Source organism: Episyrphus balteatus, chromosome 1 (genome assembly GCF_945859705.1).
Source record: "Episyrphus balteatus chromosome 1, idEpiBalt1.1, whole genome shotgun sequence".
Taxonomy (NCBI): Eukaryota; Metazoa; Arthropoda; class Insecta; order Diptera; family Syrphidae; genus Episyrphus; species Episyrphus balteatus.
The window spans coordinates 67543818-67563390 of NC_079134.1; the positions used below are offsets into that span (position 1 = coordinate 67543818).

Below are 19573 nucleotides of genomic sequence, written 5' to 3' on the forward strand. Positions count from 1 at the left end.
AACACCTGAAAACTTACCTGAGAATTTTTCTTACTATGTCTGGGGTGCTCGCCACCCAATTTCTTTTCCAATTCCAAAATTGAAAAAGGAGTGAATTTTTAGAGTGAATTCTTCACTCCCAAAATTTTGAAGGAGCGACGGAGTGATTACCAATACTTCTACATTTTTCTTCATGGACTACTTGTCAAATTCTTGGATGGTTGTTTTAATTTATTTTGTGAAGAAAATTATATTTATTTATAACAAAATCAATAGTATTGAAAGAAAATCAATAAAACAGAATTTATTATTATTATTATTAATTTTATTAAATAGTAAGTAAATTACAAATTCAATAATTGCTTAAACTAGAATTAGCTGCCAGGGCTATCTACTAGATAGTACCTGGGTGACCGAGCTTTGCTCGGTATCCTTAAATGTTATAACTTTGAGTGAAAAAAAAAAAATCAAATGTAAACAGCAATTTTTTGGAGTGGGTTTGAGTTTGCAATGACCAGTTTTTTCGCGGGTTACAAAACACCACATTCCCACTTTATAATCCAGTTTATTTAAGTTTGAATATACGATCAGCAATGAATAGAAGGGTTACAGGAATCTGCATTATCGAAAATGCTTACAGCAATGAGATCCCTTTTTGTTCAAATTTTAATTTACGGGTCAGAAAGTTTTGGATGGTGAATATAAAGTTAATTTTTTTTTTGTATAGCCTTGTCGGCAAAGCTTAGTATCAAGAAATACTATTTTTATCCCTGTCTCTGTTCTATTCTGTATCAGTGGATTAAGATTAAGATTAAGATTAGGGTGAGAGGTGGGAATAATTCGCCTTATCACTGCGGCCTCTGATGGGCCTATTGTGATGTCCTCTTTTTAGAGTTCACGTAGAAATCCTGAGTTTAGAAAACTTAGTATGTTTTTGGGTGAACTAGCTAGTATGAACTAGTATCAGTGGATGCTTTACTCATTTCTCTTTTTTACTTATATAGGGTGTCCCAAAAGTAATGGATCAAACGAAATATGCTGATTGGGGAACTAAAGGGCTCTCAGAATTTGGAACCTTGTTCCTCCCAAATCCTTACGGGTTTCAATTTAATGCAATTCTTGTGAAATCTCGAAAAATCCCTACTTGACAACAGTATTTTGCTTCCTGCGCCCATTATTGATATTTGTTTTTTTTTTTTTAATTCTTTTACGAAAACATTGCCAATAATTAGGAACAATTAATTAATCAAAATATTTTTTATTCCATACGCCATATTTCGCTGCAAATTAACTAACAGTTTCAAGTTTTATAAAAAATCTATTTCTAACTTTTATTTGCGACCAACACCGCAAAAAAAATTTTACGCTGTGAAAATGGTTTATTATTTTAAAAAGTTGCCCTGTTATTGTAGTTTTCAAAAAAGTATAAAAGTTTCCTAAGTTGCAGTTACATCACAAAATATTACAATTTGAATTCAACAAAACAGGGTTTTTCAGAACAAAAAACAACCAACTGAATAAATGATCAATACATGATCAAAAAAGTCATGATCTAAAAAATTTTGTTTAGTTATTGTAACAAAAAGAAAAAGAACAATGCGTAAAACATGGAACCATCCCTCAAAATTTTATTGAAGTCGTTGAATCTCTCTCTGCGAAAACAAAACTAATATAAGAGAAAATGTCTAGAGGACCTCAAAATTTCATCGAAATCTTTAAAGTTTAAAAAAAAATTCTATGGTAAAAAAGTGGGCGGATTTTTCCAAAAATACTTACAAAACTTTTAACTCCCTTAGATAAACAAGCCCTTAAAATGTCATCGAAATCGTTAGAGACGTTTCCGAAAAAAAACTTAAATGTTAAAAAAGTGGGCTTGGCAGTGGGCAGATTTTTCCAAAAAAAAACTTCCAAAACTTTTTACTTTCTTGGATGATCAAACCCTGAAAATTTCATCGAAATCATTAGAGCCGTTTCCGAAAAAACTTATATAATAAAAAAGTGGGCGTGGCAGTGGGCGGATTTTTCAAAAAAAAACTTCTAAAACTTTTTACTCGCTTATATAAACAAACCCTGAAAATTTCATCGAAATCGTTAGAGCCGTTCCCGAAAAAACTTATATGTTAAAAAAGTGGGCGTGGCAGTGGGCGGATTTTTCCAAAAATACTTCCAAAACTTTTTACTCGCTTAGATGAACAAACCCTGAAAATTTCATCGAAATCGTTAGAGCCGTTTCCGAGATCCCAATTTTATATATATTTATATATATATGTATATATAAACAATTTTAGCTCGTTTAAAGTTATAAGATAAGATAAGATAAGATAAGATAAGATAAGATAAGATAAGATAAGATAAGATAAGATAAGATAAGATAAGATAAGATAAGATAAGATAAGATAAGATAAGATAAGATAAGATAAGATAAGATAAGATAAGATAAGATAAGATAAGATAAGATAAGATAAGATAAGATAAGATAAGATAAGATAAGATAAGATAAGATAAGATAAGATAAGATAAGATAAGATAAGATAAGATAAGATAAGATAAGATAAGATAAGATAAGATAAGATAAGATAAGATAAGATAAGATAAGATAAGATAAGATAAGATAAGATAAGATAAGATAAGATAAGATAAGATAAGATAAGATAAGATAAGATAAGATAAGATAAGATAAGATAAGATAAGATAAGATAAGATAAGATAAGATAAGATAAGATAAGATAAGATAAGATAAGATAAGATAAGATAAGATAAGATAAGATAAGATAAGATAAGATAAGATAAGATAAGATAAGATAAGATAAGATAAGATAAGATAAGATAAGATAAGATAAGATAAGATAAGATAAGATAAGATAAGATAAGATAAGATAAGATAAGATAAGATAAGATAAGATAAGATAAGATAAGATAAGATAAGATAAGATAAGATAAGATAAGATAAGATAAGATAAGATAAGATAAGATAAGATAGTAAATATATATACTAGCTGACCCGGCGGACTTCGTTCCCCCTTTTCCAAGTTTTATTTCCAATTTTTGATTTTGTAATGTGTTAACCTTTTCCCATTACACATAGGTACATACAGTGGCGGTCAAAAAAATAGCAGTGCATCGAAAAATATTTCAAATAAAATATAAAACATAAAAAGAGTTTCGATGTTGGATTTATTTTTTAGTAAAACTATTTTAGATACATTCTAGATTAATTTTTAGTATGAATGAAATTTAATTTATTGCTAATAGCTAAGCAATAATCCAAAAACAAAATAAACCTAAAAATTAAGCGGTCAAAATAATAGCAGTGATTTTCTTTTTCTAGTAAATTTAAATAAAACAAAGGCACAAAAAGTTCAATTAAACGGTATTTTACTTGGCAAAAGCTAGCATTTACTCCCTTGGCCTTTATTATTAATAACAGCTTCGCAACAATCTGTTATGGGGTCGAAAAGTTCCTGAGATCTTTGAGATGTTATAGCTCACCAAACCTGCTCAAAAACGGTCAATAACTGCCGTTATGTTTCGGTTTTGCTTTATAAACTTTTTCTTTTATATCCTCGCAATGATTCTAGAAAAGATCGAGGTTCAAAGACTAAGCAGTCCACCCCAAAAGCTAAATCTTAATGTTTTGAAACCATTGTTTGGCTGCTCTCCTGAAGTATTTTGGGTTATTATCTTGTTGGAAGACCCATTTAAGCGGTATTTTGAAGTCGACGTATAGCAGCATACTGTTTTACAAGATGTCCAGGTACTACTGCTGGTTTATTTTAGTTTTAATCTAATATAATAGACCAAGTCCGTAGTAAGACAAGTTTCTCAAAACCATTGTACTGGATCCTCCGTTTTTAATGGTTTTTTCTGCTGTACCGGGGTTATATTTCGTGTTCGGTAGTGCTACTGAGACTCTTTGCCACCATACAGAATCAATTTGCTCTCATCAGTACAGAGAATATTCCAGGGTCCAGTATAAGGATTTGGAGAAACCTGTCCTACCAATTACTTGGTCTATTGTATTAGATTAAAACTGTAATAAACCAGCAGTGGTACCTGGATATCTTGTAATACAGTATGCTGCCATACGTCGACTTCAAAATACCGCTTAAATGGGTCTTCCAACAAGTTAATAACCCAAAATACTGTAGGAGAGCAGCCAAGCAATGGTTTCAAAACATTAAGATTGAGGTTATGGAGTGGACTGCTTAGTCTTCCGACCTCGATCCTTTCTAGAATCATGGTGAGGATATAAAAGAAAAAGTTTATAAAGCAAAACCGAAACATAACGGCAGTTATTGACCGTTTTTGAGCAGGTTTGGTGAGCTATAACATCTCAAAGATCTCAGGAACTTTTCGACCCCATAACAGATTGTTGCGAAGCTGTTATTAATAATAAAGGCCAAGGGAGTAAATGCTAGCTTTTGCCAAGTAAAATACCGTTTAATTGAACTTTTTGTGCCTTTGTTTTATTTAAATTTACTAGAAAAAGAAAATCACTGCTATTATTTTGACCGCTTAATTTTTAAGTTTATTTTGTTTTTGGATTATTGATTAGCTATTAGCAATAAATTAAATTTCATTCATACTAAAAATTAATCTAGAATGTATCTAAAATAGTTTTACTAAAAAACAAATCCAACATCGAAACTCTTTTAATGTTTTATGTTTTACTTAAAATATTTTTCGATGCACTGCTATTTTTTTGACCGCAGCTGTACATATGTAAAACTGTTTAAAATATTAAACAAAGCAAATCATTTGTTTGACAGCTATTACAAATTTTTATCGGAATTTATTCAACCAATAAAGGTTATATAATTCACAAATATAAAAAAACAGGCTCTGGTTTCACTTCTTATTTTTTTTTTGCAAAAAGTGCCTAAATCGATGAATCCCGCCTGCCATTATAGAAAAATATGACTCATTCTCCCTTTCTTTTGTGAAACTGTTAATGATTTGTGTTTTGCACCAGAGGCCTGGAATTCCAACACCAAGAACGATCTTTTTATTTTTTTTTTGTTTAAACAACCTGTTTTCTTATGACGTTATCACGTAAAATTATCGTCCGTAAACCGACTATACAAACAACCATTGTTTTTGTTTTGTTGACTTTCGTTTTAACTTCCCAAATATTTATTTGCGGAATGTAGCATCCACTTTCAACGCTCATTTTTAATCCACTTTAAAAATAGTATTCTCTCTCTTACATATTTTGGTTTCATTGAAGTTTGTATTTGTTCGTTTCTTAACCGTTACCGTGTGAGTAATGTTGGAGCCAGTAACCGAAACAATAGCAATAGGATAAAATCTTAAAAAAACGATTAAAAATGAAAAGATTTCGTACATACGTCGAAATATTTCTTTAAAAAAAAATAAATCATTTGATTTTTATGCGGAAATTGTATTAATGGTAGTTGAAACAACTTAAACAAATTTTAAGATGCAGTCATAAATTTAATTGAGATATACTGATGGTAAACAATTTTCTTTGCGGGACTAACATTTTAAAGAGTTAATTCATGTTTGTTTTTATTACCCTTGAATATGAGCGATTTTGAACCCTAAATATTGAATTTGCTTATAACTTGACAACATACCAGGTCCAACTATAAAACAAAACGAACGAACCTTATCACACACACACACACACACACACACACACACACACACACACACACACACAAAATTTCATAAAAATCTATATCTACTGTCATTCGGACTTCAAATATGGAATTTAACTATAACTTGACAACAGCGACACCTACTGGGTCCATATCACACACACAAAATTTCACAAAAATCTCTCCAGTCTGGTCAAAATATGCAATTTTTCTAAAACTCGACAACAGCGCCACCTACCGGGTCCAATTATAAAAAAAAACCTGTCTCGGACGGACCTTATCACATAAACAAAATTTCACAAAAATCTGTTCAGTCGTTCGTTCAAAATATGAAATTTTTCTATAACTCGACATCAGCGCCACCTACCGGGTCCAATTATGAAACAAAACCTGTTTCGGATGGACCTTATCACATCCACCAAATTTCAGACAAATCTCTCCAGGGGGCCAATTCTGGTTCTGTGAATAAGTGAAACGAAAAGCTTTTCACTTGTTCACTCATTTTATTCTCGTTCTGTGAAAAAATGAAAACAAACATCAAAAACATTCATATAAATATATGTATATTTTTTTCACTAAATTATTTGTGATATCATAGGATGAGAATCGTTTTTCGTTTCAAATGAATCGAAAAAGTGAAAAAGTTTTTTTTTTTTCGATTCACGTTTTCACAGAACCAGAATTGGCCCCCAGTCTGGTCAAAATATGAAATTTTCCTAACTCGACAACAGCGCCACCTACCGGGTCCAATTATAAAAAACCTGTCTCGGACGGACCTTATCACATTCACAAAAATCTGTTCAATCGTTCGTTCAAAATATAAAATTTTCCTAAAACTCGACAACAGCGCCACCTACCGGATCCAATTTTGAAACAAAACCCGTCTCGGATAGACTTTATCACATACACAACATTTCATAAAAATCTGCCCAGTCTTTCGTTCAAAATATGCAATTTTCCTAAAATTCGACAACAGCGCCACCTACCGGGTCCAATTATAAAAAAACCTGTCTCGGACGGACCTTATCACATAAACGAAATTTCACAAAAATCTGTTCAGTCGTTCGTTCAAAATATGAAATTATCCTAAAACTCGACAACAGCGCCACCTACCAGGTCCAATTTTGAAACAAAACCCGTCTCGGATAGACTTTATCACATACACAACATTTCATAAAAATCTGCCCAGTCTTTCGTTCAAAATATGCAATTTTCCTAAAATTCGACAACAGCGCCACCTACCGGGTCCAATTATAAAAAAACCTGTCTCGGACGGACCTTATCACATAAACGAAATTTCACAAAAATCTGTTCAGTCGTTCGTTCAAAATATGAAATTATCCTAAAACTCGACAACAGCACCACCTACCGGGTCCAATTATAAAAAAAAAACTTGTCTCGGACGTACCTTATCACATAAACAAAATTTCACAAAAATCTGTCCAGTCGTTCGTTCAAAATATACAATTTTCCTAAAACTCGACAACAGCGCCAACTACTGGGTCCAATTATAAAACAATCCTGTCTCGGATGGACTTTATCACATACACAAAATTTCACAAGAATCTGTCCAGTCGTTCGTTCAGAATATGCAATTTTCCTACAACTCGACAACAGCGCCACCTACCGGGTCCAATTATGAAACAAAACCTGTCTCTGATGGACGTTATCACACCCACCAAATTTCAGAAAAATCTGTCCAGTCGTTTAGAAGGAGTAGGGTCACAAACAAACGCACAGGAGAATTATATATATAAGATAAGATGTAGATAATTTAAAGCTATACATTTTTGCCAACGCACTTTATTCCTTCTTAAATATATTTTCTTAAATTATAAGAAAAAAGTTATGATGAATACAAGGGATTTTTGCTCCGAAAAACCCTGTTTTGTTGAGTTCTGAAATAAAAGTAAGAAATTGAGTTTTTATGAAACTTGGAACTGTTAATTAATTTGCAGAAAAATGGCGTATGAAATAAAAAATATTTTTATTAATTACACGGTGTTACAAAAATGAGGTTTTAAAATATACGCGGGCGGAGACCTATCAGGTTTTGTAGAGCTAGTCGCACTGAATACGAAACGGTATTTGAAAATCCCCTAACACCCCCAAAATCTGGAGTTACGGGCAAAAAACGGTTTTTTGGACCTTCACCCATTGAAAAAATTCTAGCTTCGACAATTTTTTACCCATTTTCGATTTTTTTACAGTTTCTGATAGAAGATAAATATACCTTTTTAACAATGTATAAAACATGTAACTCGGTTAAGCCACTTAGAATTTATAAGATGTCAAAGTTCAAAAATTCAATTTTTTTTGTCATTTGCCCAACTTCGGCATCAATTTAAAGTATATGTTTCCAAAACAACATGCTATTTAAAAAATATATTCTAAAACAATATCTATTTCCCAATTGATCGATGTATTTTTTATGAAAATCACTTCAAAATTGGCTTAGAAAAAAAATTTTTCGATTTCAACCCAGATACAGAAATTCGAACTTTTAGGTATAGAACAAAAATGTTGTTTCGGCACGTATTAGGATAAGTTGGACGCCAGGATTTGATGAAGGGTTTTTGTAGAGGAGCTCAATACAAACATTTTTTTTCTTTGGGAGGGGGGTCTATCTCCCCCCGTTTAGGTGGGAGGGGCATTTTTCTAAAAAAAAATTATCAAAATAAAAAAAAAATATTAAAAAACAACGGCAACACTTACAGTAATAAATGATACCATTTCCAAAAGGCAAAATTGTGCATTTGATTCTAATTTTTAAATCAATATAATATTACCAATAGTTTTTGAAATAATCGATTTCAAAGTTAAAAATAGGGGAAAAAAAATTTTTGAAAACTCATTTTATACTATTTTTGTCCAGACTGTGAATTTTAGTAAATAAATTACTTAGACAGAAAACTGCCCCAATTGATTCCTTATCGAACCGTGAAAACTATATGTTTCTATGTCTTCTAGTTTTTGGGAAAATTGAAAAATTATTTTATCAGATTTTTCTTTTTTCAAAATATTTTTTGTTTTTATTTGTTTTTATTTTTCAATTTTCTCAAAAACTAGAAGACATAGAAACATATAGTTTTCACGGTTCGATAAGGAATCAATTGGGGCAGTTTTCTGTCTAAGTAATTTATTTACTAAAATTCACAGTCTGGACAAAAATAGTATAAAATGAGTTTTCAAAAATTTTTTTTCCCCTATTTTTAACTTTGAAATCGATTATTTCAAAAACTATTGGTAATATTATATTGATTTAAAAATTAGAATCAAATGCACAATTTTGCCTTTTGGAAATGGTATCATTTATTACTGTAAGTGTTGCCGTTGTTTTTTAATATTTTTTTTTTATTTTGATAATTTTTTTTTAGAAAAATGCCCCTCCCACCTAAACGGGGGGAGATAGACCCCCCTCCCAAAGAAAAAAAATGTTTGTATTGAGCTCCTCTACAAAAACCCTTCATCAAATCCTGGCGTCCAACTTATCCTAATACGTGCCGAAACAACATTTTTGTTCTATACCTAAAAGTTCGAATTTCTGTATCTGGGTTGAAATCGAAAAATTTTTTTTTCTAAGCCAATTTTGAAGTGATTTTCATAAAAAATACATCGATCAATTGGGAAATAGATATTGTTTTAGAATATATTTTTTAAATAGCATGTTGTTTTGGAAACATATACTTTAAATTGTTGGGCAAATGACAAAAAAAATTGAATTTTTGAACTTTGACATCTTATAAATTCTAAGTGGCTTAACCGAGTTACATGTTTTATACATTGTTAAAAAGGTATATTTATCTTCTATCAGAAACTGTAAAAAAATCGAAAATGGGTAAAAAATTGTCGAAGCTAGAATTTTTTCAATGGGTGAAGGTCCAAAAAACCGTTTTTTGCCCGTAACTCCAGATTTTGGGGGTGTTAGGGGATTTTCAAATACCGTTTCGTATTCAGTGCGACTAGCTCTACAAAACCTGATAGGTCTCCGCCCGCGTATATTTTGAGTGTTACACCGTGTTAATTGTTTTTTATTGTTAGGCAATGTTTTAGTGATTCTTTCTTTGTAAAAAAACAAAAATCAATTATGGGCAGAGGAAGCAAAATACTATTGCAAAGTAGGGATTTTTCGAAATTTCACAAGAACTGTAAGTATTTGGGTTACCAAATTCTAAGAGATCTTAAGTTAGCCTATCAGCCCATTTCGTTTAATCCATTACTTTTTAGACACCCTTTATATAGGTAAGGTTAGGTAGTAGTGGCTGTCAGGCAAATTACCCGACACACTTAGACCCTTATGGATCCATTGTGATACCACAAAAGACTAGCAAGTTGGGACTCACTAGCCGAACCACTCGGTGCTTCTTATGAATGAAGATAGACTTTTAACGTCCGTTTTCACTAGATCGCTAGTGTATTCGTAGAAGAATTCTCCTAGATGGAGTTTTCTTCTATTAGAGAGAGCAGGGCAGGTGCACAGAAGATGTTGAACAGTTTCCTCTTCTTCTTCATCCATGCAACTTCTGCAGAAATCGTTAGAGAACACGCCCATTCTTTTTGCGTGTCTACCTATTAGACAGTGTCTATGGTGGAGCTAATGTGCATTCTGTTTAAATTTAACAAACCCTTTGAACGTTTCAAGTCTATACAAGGCCATATTTGTTTAGTAGCTAGGCAAGTATTACTCTGAGTCCATCTGAGGTTGGTTTTCTTTAAAGCGTCCTGCTTTAGCATAAGTTTGCATGTAGCGATAGGTGTTCCTATATTGTTCCTTTCTGGTTGAAGAGGAGTACCCTGTATATGCAACAAAATAATAAAAAAAAAAAAAAAAACTATGCAAACAAATTAATTTAACTTTTCAATAAATAAAGAATTTCAATATGAACTAGTTTGGCTACAGTTTGGATGAAGTTATTTGTGTAAGCAGTTATTTTTGTATAGTAAAAATACCATCAGAGTGAATTACTTTTACCATAAATATTGAAAATAGAAGGTATAAAATGATGCCTCAAGCTCCCATTTGATAAAAATGGATAAAAATTTGACGAAGCTAGAATTTTTTCAATGGGTGAAGGTCCTAAAAACCCCTAACTCCAGATTTTGAGGGTGTTAGGGACTTTTAAAATACCGTTTCGTAATCAGTGCGACTAGCTCTACAAAACGTGATAGGTCTCCGCCCGCGTATATTTTCAAACCTTTTTGTAACAGTGTTATAGTTTAAAAGATACATACATACATATTTGAGTTCCAAAATTTTTTTTTTTTTTGTCTGTGGGTGGGTGTTGAAATCTTCAAAAGATTCTATGAGGACTGGAAAACGAGTGCTTATAGATATGTGGGACTCTTACCGCACTAAAACCACCTTCATCTCCCTATTGCAACTAAGTTCAGATGGAACTTATCTAGCAATTTATCTTTCTCGAAGTTAGGTTACGTGTTGTAGGTAAATTTCCGGTGAAAGTTCCTACTGATGATATTTAAAAATAGCTAAATAACATTTTTTTAAATTAAATCATTTCGCCGTAAAACGCCATTTAGTTTTATCTGTCACTTTGTTCTGCGTTTTGTCTAGTTTTAGAATATGAAAAGTTTTCTTCCTAATTTTTGCTACCCTGTGAGAATTGTTGATTCTTAGTTGGTGGCGTCATTTTCTATAAATGCCTGTTTTGTATTAAAAATTGAGAGTGATAAAGACACCTTAATTATTAAATTCGTTCATTTATTAAATGTGTACTTATGTGTACATAATGTGTACTTAATCAAAAAAAAAAAAATTAGTTGAATAAATTTATTTAAAAAAAAAAATAATGAAAAAAAAACATACAAAACTTCAAAAGTGGCAGCCCTAATTTTTTTTTTATTTTATTTTTTATAAAAGGCATTCAAAGTTTAATTGAAACTTATTTAGGATTTTGCGAGAAATTTCGAAAGCCTTAAAAAAGTGTTTGGGTGGTAACCCTAAAAATGGACTTGGCCATTCGAAATTTTGGCTATGAACTAACATTTGTATCAGTAAGATTTGTTCCAAATTTCAAGTGCCTAGCTCTTTTGGTTGATTTAATGCCACCTTTTTGCCATTTTGCCCCATTGTGCGTCGTACTAAGCTTGTCTCGTCGAGAATGTCTAGTATTGTTCTATTAGTATATGTTCGACTAACCGTGGGGATTCCAAAATCTTTGTATATATACATATACATACCACGGCGCATTACAAATGATCTTATTTACATTACAAATTAACTTATTTTCAAAAGTTTGTAATCTATTTTAATTTGTATCGCGGGAACAACCCTAGATCTGAATACCATAATGTCCAGACAGACTTATGTCGAATTCCTTTCAATGCAAAAATCGAATTTTCGGCGATCTCGAGGCGAATTTTTTCTGAAAATCATGTTCCATAGAAAAAAAATTCGCCTCAAACGAAGCAGAATTCGAACTTTTTTTAATCCCTCTTTTTTGAGAGATTTACACGGATTTGCACACACACTTGGAACATTTGACATTTCTCAAACGTCAAGCTGAAAGATTCCTTCGTGTTGTTTGTTTATTTGGGAATACCAACTTCAAATAAGGAGTAAATTATAATGGAATATCGTGTTTTTATTGCGGAAAATTATGAAATAAATAAAAAAAAAACAATGTGCGATCAAAATATAATTTTTCTTGGCATAGTTCTTGTGAAAAAGTCAAATTACTGTGACTTTTCTTCTCGTGATTATCTTCAGGAATTTTTTTTCTCTGTAAAACCACAGCATACGGCCAAATAATTAACCTTTTACTTCATCTTCATTCAGATCTTAATAATATCTGCAATTTCCTATTGATTTGGATTAAATTAAATTTATATTACCGAAGCAAATAAACAAAATTATTGATCAAAGGAACCTTTGGTTTTATTTTACAGAAATTGTTTTGATTTCAGCTTGACGTTCGTGTAAAAATTGTTGTCAAATGACACACACACAATCGCAAAAAGAATTCGGTTTGTTTTGATGTTCCTTTTTAACACCAAAAATTCCAATTTTTTGAGGCGATTCTAAAAATTGAAAGGAATTCGACATTAAGTACCTGCTTGTAAACTAATAATTTGTTTTCGATACTAAGGGCGGAATTCAGAGTCGTCACTCAAGTAAAACTTTTTCTCAAGCACAAGTTTGAGATGATATTTCCGAGTGATTGGTTTAGCATTTACTTCGAAATTTCTTCAGTTGGTACCTACTCATAAGCTAAAATTCAAGAAAACCCTTAGATTTTCTTAACGTAACGAGTAGCTGAATTTGGCCAAACGCAAGAGCAAATGTTCACTCGAGTAAAATTTTTACTTGGGAGACGACTCTGAATTCCGCTCTAAGTCTAGAATGTTGACCGAGCAACCAGTACATTTCTCTTAATTTCATATTTAACTGATCACATTTATTTTTAACATTTTAATTTCGCGTCGAGAGTCATCCCGAGATATTTTGCCTCATTTGCAAATGGGACCTTATACGTAAAATCCACGTGGACTTACTTAAATTCGTTAAGCGCTATTCGTCATGCTTGTGTCCATTCATTGACATTATTAAGAGCATTTTGCAATTTATTTGTCCATTCGTTAATTGTTTTGCCTACTGCAAGTATTGCGGTATAGTCAGCAAAAGTAGCTACAATTGTGTTTTGTGTTTGAGGTATATCGCGTGTGAATAGAAGGTACAGAATGGGACCCAAAACACTACCTTGTGGTAACCCAACCACTATTTTCCTAAAGTCTGAGTAGTCGTTTCCGTGCCTAGTGCGGAAAATTCTGTTCTCTAGATATTCTTTAAGAATCGTAAAAGTCCTTCAGGTAGGACTTGTATTAACTTCTCGAGCCATACTTTGTCAGAGCTTGAGACACATCTAAAAAGACCGCTGAACAAATTTTCTTTTCTTCAAGAGCTTTCTCAATGACATCGGTGATTCTATGCACTTGACCAATCGTCGAGGTCTTATACCTAAACACCGTTGGCTGGTGTTAAGGTATAAGACCTCTTTCTTCTATTATTGGTTGAAGACGCTGAAGAAATGTTTTCTCAAAGACCTTCGACACTACAGGAAGAAGTGAAATGGGCCTGTACGATTTCTTTTCGTGAGATGGTTTTCCAGGTTTCAATACCATTATTTCTTCTGCGACTTTCCGTTGGCTGGGAATATATTCTAACCTAAGATTGGCATTCATTATATACAGGAGGTTTATTAAACCTTTCCGTGGGAGCATTTTAAGAATGTTCCAAAAATTGAGAAAATCCTTAAAAATTCTTTTTTTGTTCTTAATTTAGGAACAAATTAAAAAGCTATAATAATTAAACGGGCAAGACATACTCTTGTAGGAACAGATTGCTCCACAAAAAAGGTCTTATTAACTTTTTTATTAATTTAACCATTTGAAAGATATTCGAGGTCAAAGTTAAAAAAATAATAAAAACATTTTTTACTTTTCAAAATTTTCTTATTCACTGAAAAGGCATTATTACCAAATTAGCAAGATGTATTCTTGTAGTTGTTGAAACATTGTACAAAAAAGAATTTGGCATCAAATTGATTGCTTTAACCGTTTAAAAGATATCCGTATACAGGGTGTCCCAAAAGTTAACGTCGAAACGAAAACGGTAGATTAGGGTAGGTGGTGGCAGTTATCAGAAAAATAATAAAAAAAAATCTCAGCCATATATTTTGTGAGTTATGGGCATTTGAAAAAAAGTCGAAAAAATGGTCAACCTGTGACGGTTTTTCATGTGCCGTGACTACAAATCTTAATTTTTCTCATTTTTTTCTTCTGTTGCAGAATCTTGAATAACCCTGCTTCTAAATGCATTCAAAAATTTTAACTCAGCTGCATCAGTTTTAAAGCAAATATTACTTTTTTGCCCAACTAAGTACTAAACAATTTTACATGACTCTAATTTAATGAACCGTAGTGTAAAAAAAATGCACTACGATGTTTCGGCAAGTTACCTTAAAAGTTGTTGTGTTCAATTCTCTTTTCAAAATGGTACAACATTGTTGAGAATATTCCATAAATAACCGAGATAAAATTTATTTTCTTAAGAAATCCAACTTTTTTATTAGGTATTTTTTCCATATTATTTTAGTTTTGTACCCTTTTTTGTTATGATTCAATGTTAGACAATCGTGTCTTCGATTTTGTCTAACATCGAATTTGAGTGATGTGTTTTTTCTCTTTTGGAAGTGTTGTTTTTTCATTATTTTTTGTCCTCTCATGAGCAAGGTTGTCTCCGTAGTAGCGGACGACAAAATATATTTGTTTGTTTTGCGAATTTTTGCATGTTTAATGTTGAATTCAATTAGATTTAATTTAATTTATTGTTAATTTGTTCTATTGTTAATTTATTTAACTGGTATTATAATTGATTTTGTTAAAAAAAGCTTGTTTATTTCTTAGAAGAAAAAAAACCAAGCCATAGGTGCATGTTTAAATTGAAACAATTTAACAAAAAGAAGTATTCATACAAAATTGACGGCATATAAAATCAATTTTGTCCACAAAAAATCATACATCATCCTCTGGTGAACAAGCCATATGAAATGAAATGTCCGAACATAATTAGCCCAGCCAAGAAAATGAAAATTGTTATGTTGTAGATGTAAAACATTGAGTTATAGAAAAATATCTCCTGTGGAAGCGGCCTGTAAGTAAAATTGCTTCGTGTTGTACAAAATAAATGTGTGAAATTAATTTTACTTGTTTTTAAACAATGTATTAGAAAAATGTATTGGTGTGATGAAAATCTATATTCCGAAAAAATGGAGCCGAGCTCGTATCCAAGTCGAAGCTCAAAAAGAACCAGAAAAGGAATTAAAAAAAAGGAATGACGTTTGGTATTTGAAGCCATTTGCAACTAAAAAAAGAACACGTTTTTTTTATTTTTCACTAAAAAATGTTTCATTTTATTTACACAAACTAAATATTTTAACAATTTTCTATTGATATATATTGAATTGTAGCTGTTGAATGTTGGTGGTGGTTTCACGCGTTGGTTTGTCGGAGAAAAAGATTTCCCACGAAAAACAAAAAAAGATTAATTAATTATTGATTAGAAAATTGCTAAGCTACATTTCAGCAATGCTTACCTTTTTTTATTCCAATTACTGTTAATAATATTATTATTAATATTTATGACGAGTCACGAGCACGACACGCGAGGAACTTCTTTTGTCAGTTCTCCTTGTCGCACTTTTGACCACGCTCCTCCTTTGATTTTGTGAGTGTAAAACTCGTCTGAACTCACATTTGAAGGGAAGTTCGTTTTTTTTTTTTATTTATATGTATAAATGAAGGATCTACGAACATACATGAATGAAAATCGAATTTGTAGGTTTTTGTCCATCATCAGAATTTATTCTGATAAATGAAGGTATTTCGAAGAAATATTCTTTAGATTTACAGAAGCAATATAAGCAAAAATGTTTTTGCAGCAAAATATTTCTGTGCTCGGATAGTTCATGTGTTTGAGCGCATTGACTTGTCGTCACCATAAAAAATAAGCCCATAAAAAATAAGCCCTTTGAAAAAGTAACTCGGGAAAATAACAGTTAAACTCAGTAAAAAAAATCTGACTTTTATCAACAATTTTTGGACTTTGTTTGTGCTTCACTTACCAACACTGTGATTAACTACATCACCTTTCTCTACTTCTCACTCACTGAATGTTGTAAAATAGTTTAAAAATAACGTCCCATAATATATATCTGAATAGTAATTAATAGTAATTAATTTTTATATATAGAAAGTCTTTCATTTAAATGCATACAACTAAATTAAATTTATAAAAATTCGATTTGCTTCTGATTTTATGTGTTGATCCATTTTTGTTGTAATAAAACGGTTTTCATAGTAATGCTTCAAAAAAGACTTTTTTTTTCAGGTATAAGGGTGGTCGGGCACCTATTTTCAGATCCAGTGACCGAAGAAGACCACAAATCATTTCATCTGCAACAACCTTAACTCCACGTGTGGTTCTCTCTAGATTAGAACCAAGAGATTTCGAGCGTTTACGCTTGTCATACAAAGTAACTATACTAGACCAAAGACGAACACGGAACAATCGTTCTGGCATGAACATGGGACAAAAAAACAGTGCAGTTGTTAAAAGTGTTAGTCGCGGAGATGCACAAGTATCCTTTAAACCGGTTATACCACGTGAACTTGCTGCCGAATATATAAAGCCAGCTCGTATTGAAATACTACTTGATATGCCTCCAGCTAATCGAGAAACTCAACTCAAGTACTCATGGAACGCTGAAGACAGATCGCTTAACATTTTTGTAAAAGACGACGATAAACTGACATTTCACCGACATCCTGTTGCACAGAGTACAGACTGCATACGTGGAAAAGTAGGCTTCACAAAAGGTCTTCACATTTGGGAAATATATTGGCCTACAAGGCAGCGAGGTACACACGCTGTTGTCGGCGTGGCAACTTCAGAAGCACAATTACATTCAGTAGGTTATCAAAGTCTAGTTGGTGCATCAGATCACAGCTGGGGATGGGACTTGGGCAGAAACAAACTTTACCATGACTCCAAAAACTGTGCTGGAATTACTTACCCGGCGATACTTAAAAACGATGAAGCTTTCTTAGTGCCGGATAAATTTTTATTAGCACTTGATATGGACGAAGGAACACTTAGTTTTATAGTAGACCACGAATATTTGGGAGTAGCCTTTCGAGGATTGAAAGGAAAGAAACTTTATCCAATAGTTTCGGCTGTTTGGGGACATTGTGAGATTACAATGAGATACATCGGTGGTTTGGATCGTAAGTATTTTTTTTTTTTTTCAAGTGTGGAATTTTTAATTTATTATCATTTTTTTAGCTGAACCATTACCCTTAATGTATTTATGTAGACGTGTGATACGGCAAAATTTAGGACGAACGCATTTAGAAGAGCGCATACAAGAGCTACATCTGCCACAATCGATGAAAACATATTTATTATATAGGGACTGCAGATAGTAACAAATAAGATTGACAATAAGATATAAAATTTAACTGTAATACTAACACTAATCATAAGCAAAATTTAAAGAAAATCAAGAATGTTCACACACAGAAACTCATGTGTGCTATTGTAATGTGCATATTAAATATATGTGTATTTATGTTTGTACGTATATATTTGTTATGTATGCATAATACCATATATAGTATGCATAATGTAATTGGGTCAAAGATTTTTAAAATATATGCTATAAACATCAATTTTCTCAATCTCAAGTTCAAAAGTATTAATGTATGCTTTTTTTTTGTTTTGTAAAAATTTGGAATACATTATTTTTAGTTCATAGTACAGAAGTAAAATTGTTTTAATTTTATTAAAGACATTCAACGGTTATTTTGGGAAGTATTTTTAAAATAGTATATTATTTGATAAATGAGTCGTTATATTTGAAAATAGTGTAGTATAATGTATAAGTCACATTTTTTTTTTTTTTCAATCAAAAGCAACAATTTAACGGATTTTTGTTTATCAAATACAAAAAATTGATTTCAATATTTTCTTTAATATATACATAGATACCGTTTAATTGCGGTTAACTTGAACCATTGGATAATTACAAACAATTAAATACAAAATTATTTAATGATTTCAACATTAACTTAATGGTTTTTACGTATACCACTTTCAAATGTAACGAGTCATTTATTTTTTGGGCAGTTCCGTAAATTTATACATACTTACTTAGGGTGACCAGCGCCGCACATAGAGGTATTTGCATGATCTACGCGGCCAAAAGTCAAAATATCAAAGCTAACAAATATCCATTATTATTGCAGTCCAGAAGTAGGGGACACTCCAACAAACAACAGGCTAAAACCCCACTCTTCTCCAATTGCGGAAAACCGAAAAAAAATTAGTGGGAACTTAATCATTGAAAATTTGTGAGACAGGACTTATTTGCGCGGTGTTCGGACGGTGTTAGCTATTTATTAAAATGTGTTTAATTTTTTTTTTGGTGAAAATAGCGATGGATACGGAAACAACAGGTATTAGACATTTCAAATACAATTTTTTTTATGAAATTTGTTTTACCTTAATATTTTTTTTGTGGTGGGCAAAAAAAGTCCCAAATAAAGATCATTTTTTTAAGAATTTTATGTATGAAAAGAAATTTCTTTGTGTATCCTGCTAGATCCCGCAATTATTGTTATTTGTATGAAAACTTGAAAGCTTGACCTAACAAGTTTTTAACAATACCGCAGTCGCACGAATTTTCAGCACATAGAAAATTTTAATATACACTCCGCTTCAACTGAATAAGCACACAAATTTTCAAAGGTATTTTGTCCATTTTTTCCTTAGATTGGGCTTTCATGTATCATTTGATGATGGTTACCGTTAGCTTGTAATGTTGAGAAAACAAATCAGAAAAAATAATTCTCAAAGTACAGCTATTTTTTTCGTGTTATCTTACAAAGCGTCCCGTATGGAAAAATGCATTTTTTTTTGCGTCAACTGAATGGACACACGGTCTTTAAAGGTCAATATCTTGGTTGTTTGTGAGAGTTTTGAGGTGATTGGCAAACCAAATCAAAGGTTGAAATGTTCTTAGTGAGATTTGGTCGTTTGGCAAAAAAACGGCAAAAATAGCAGTTAATCGATGAGAAATTATGAGATCTGTCTCAAACTCTAGTGACTGCGCCAAAAATCAAACAAAAAGCTGGTGTTACTGCAAGTGTTTCAACAGTCCGCAGAGTAATTAAGAGCACGGACCATTTTAACCCCTCAAAAATCCAAAAGAAACCACTTCTAAACAAGCAACCATATGAGCTGGAAAAATCAATGGCGAAAAGTGGTTTTTCTGATGAGAAAAAGTTTAATTTTGATGGCTTCATAAATGAAGCCATCGGGGCTATCAAAATTAAAGTTTTTTTCATACATGAAAGCTCAATCTAAGGACAAAATACCTTTGAAAATTTGTGTGCTT

The 19573-nt window shown here is 31.8% G+C and overlaps 1 protein-coding gene across 1 annotated transcript in view; it reads left to right on the forward strand.

The window, feature by feature from the left end:
* The window catches only part of LOC129905391 (protein gustavus), an 88417-nt gene extending 70571 nt beyond the window's left edge, over positions 1–17846 (forward strand). The window contains exons 2-3 of the mRNA XM_055980867.1: positions 16507–17402; positions 17461–17846. Of these exons, the coding sequence (XP_055836842.1) occupies positions 16507–17402; positions 17461–17600 (1036 nt within the window). The 3' untranslated portion in view covers positions 17601–17846. The remainder of the gene's footprint in view (positions 1–16506; positions 17403–17460) is intronic.
* Positions 17847–19573: the final 1727 nt, after the last annotated feature.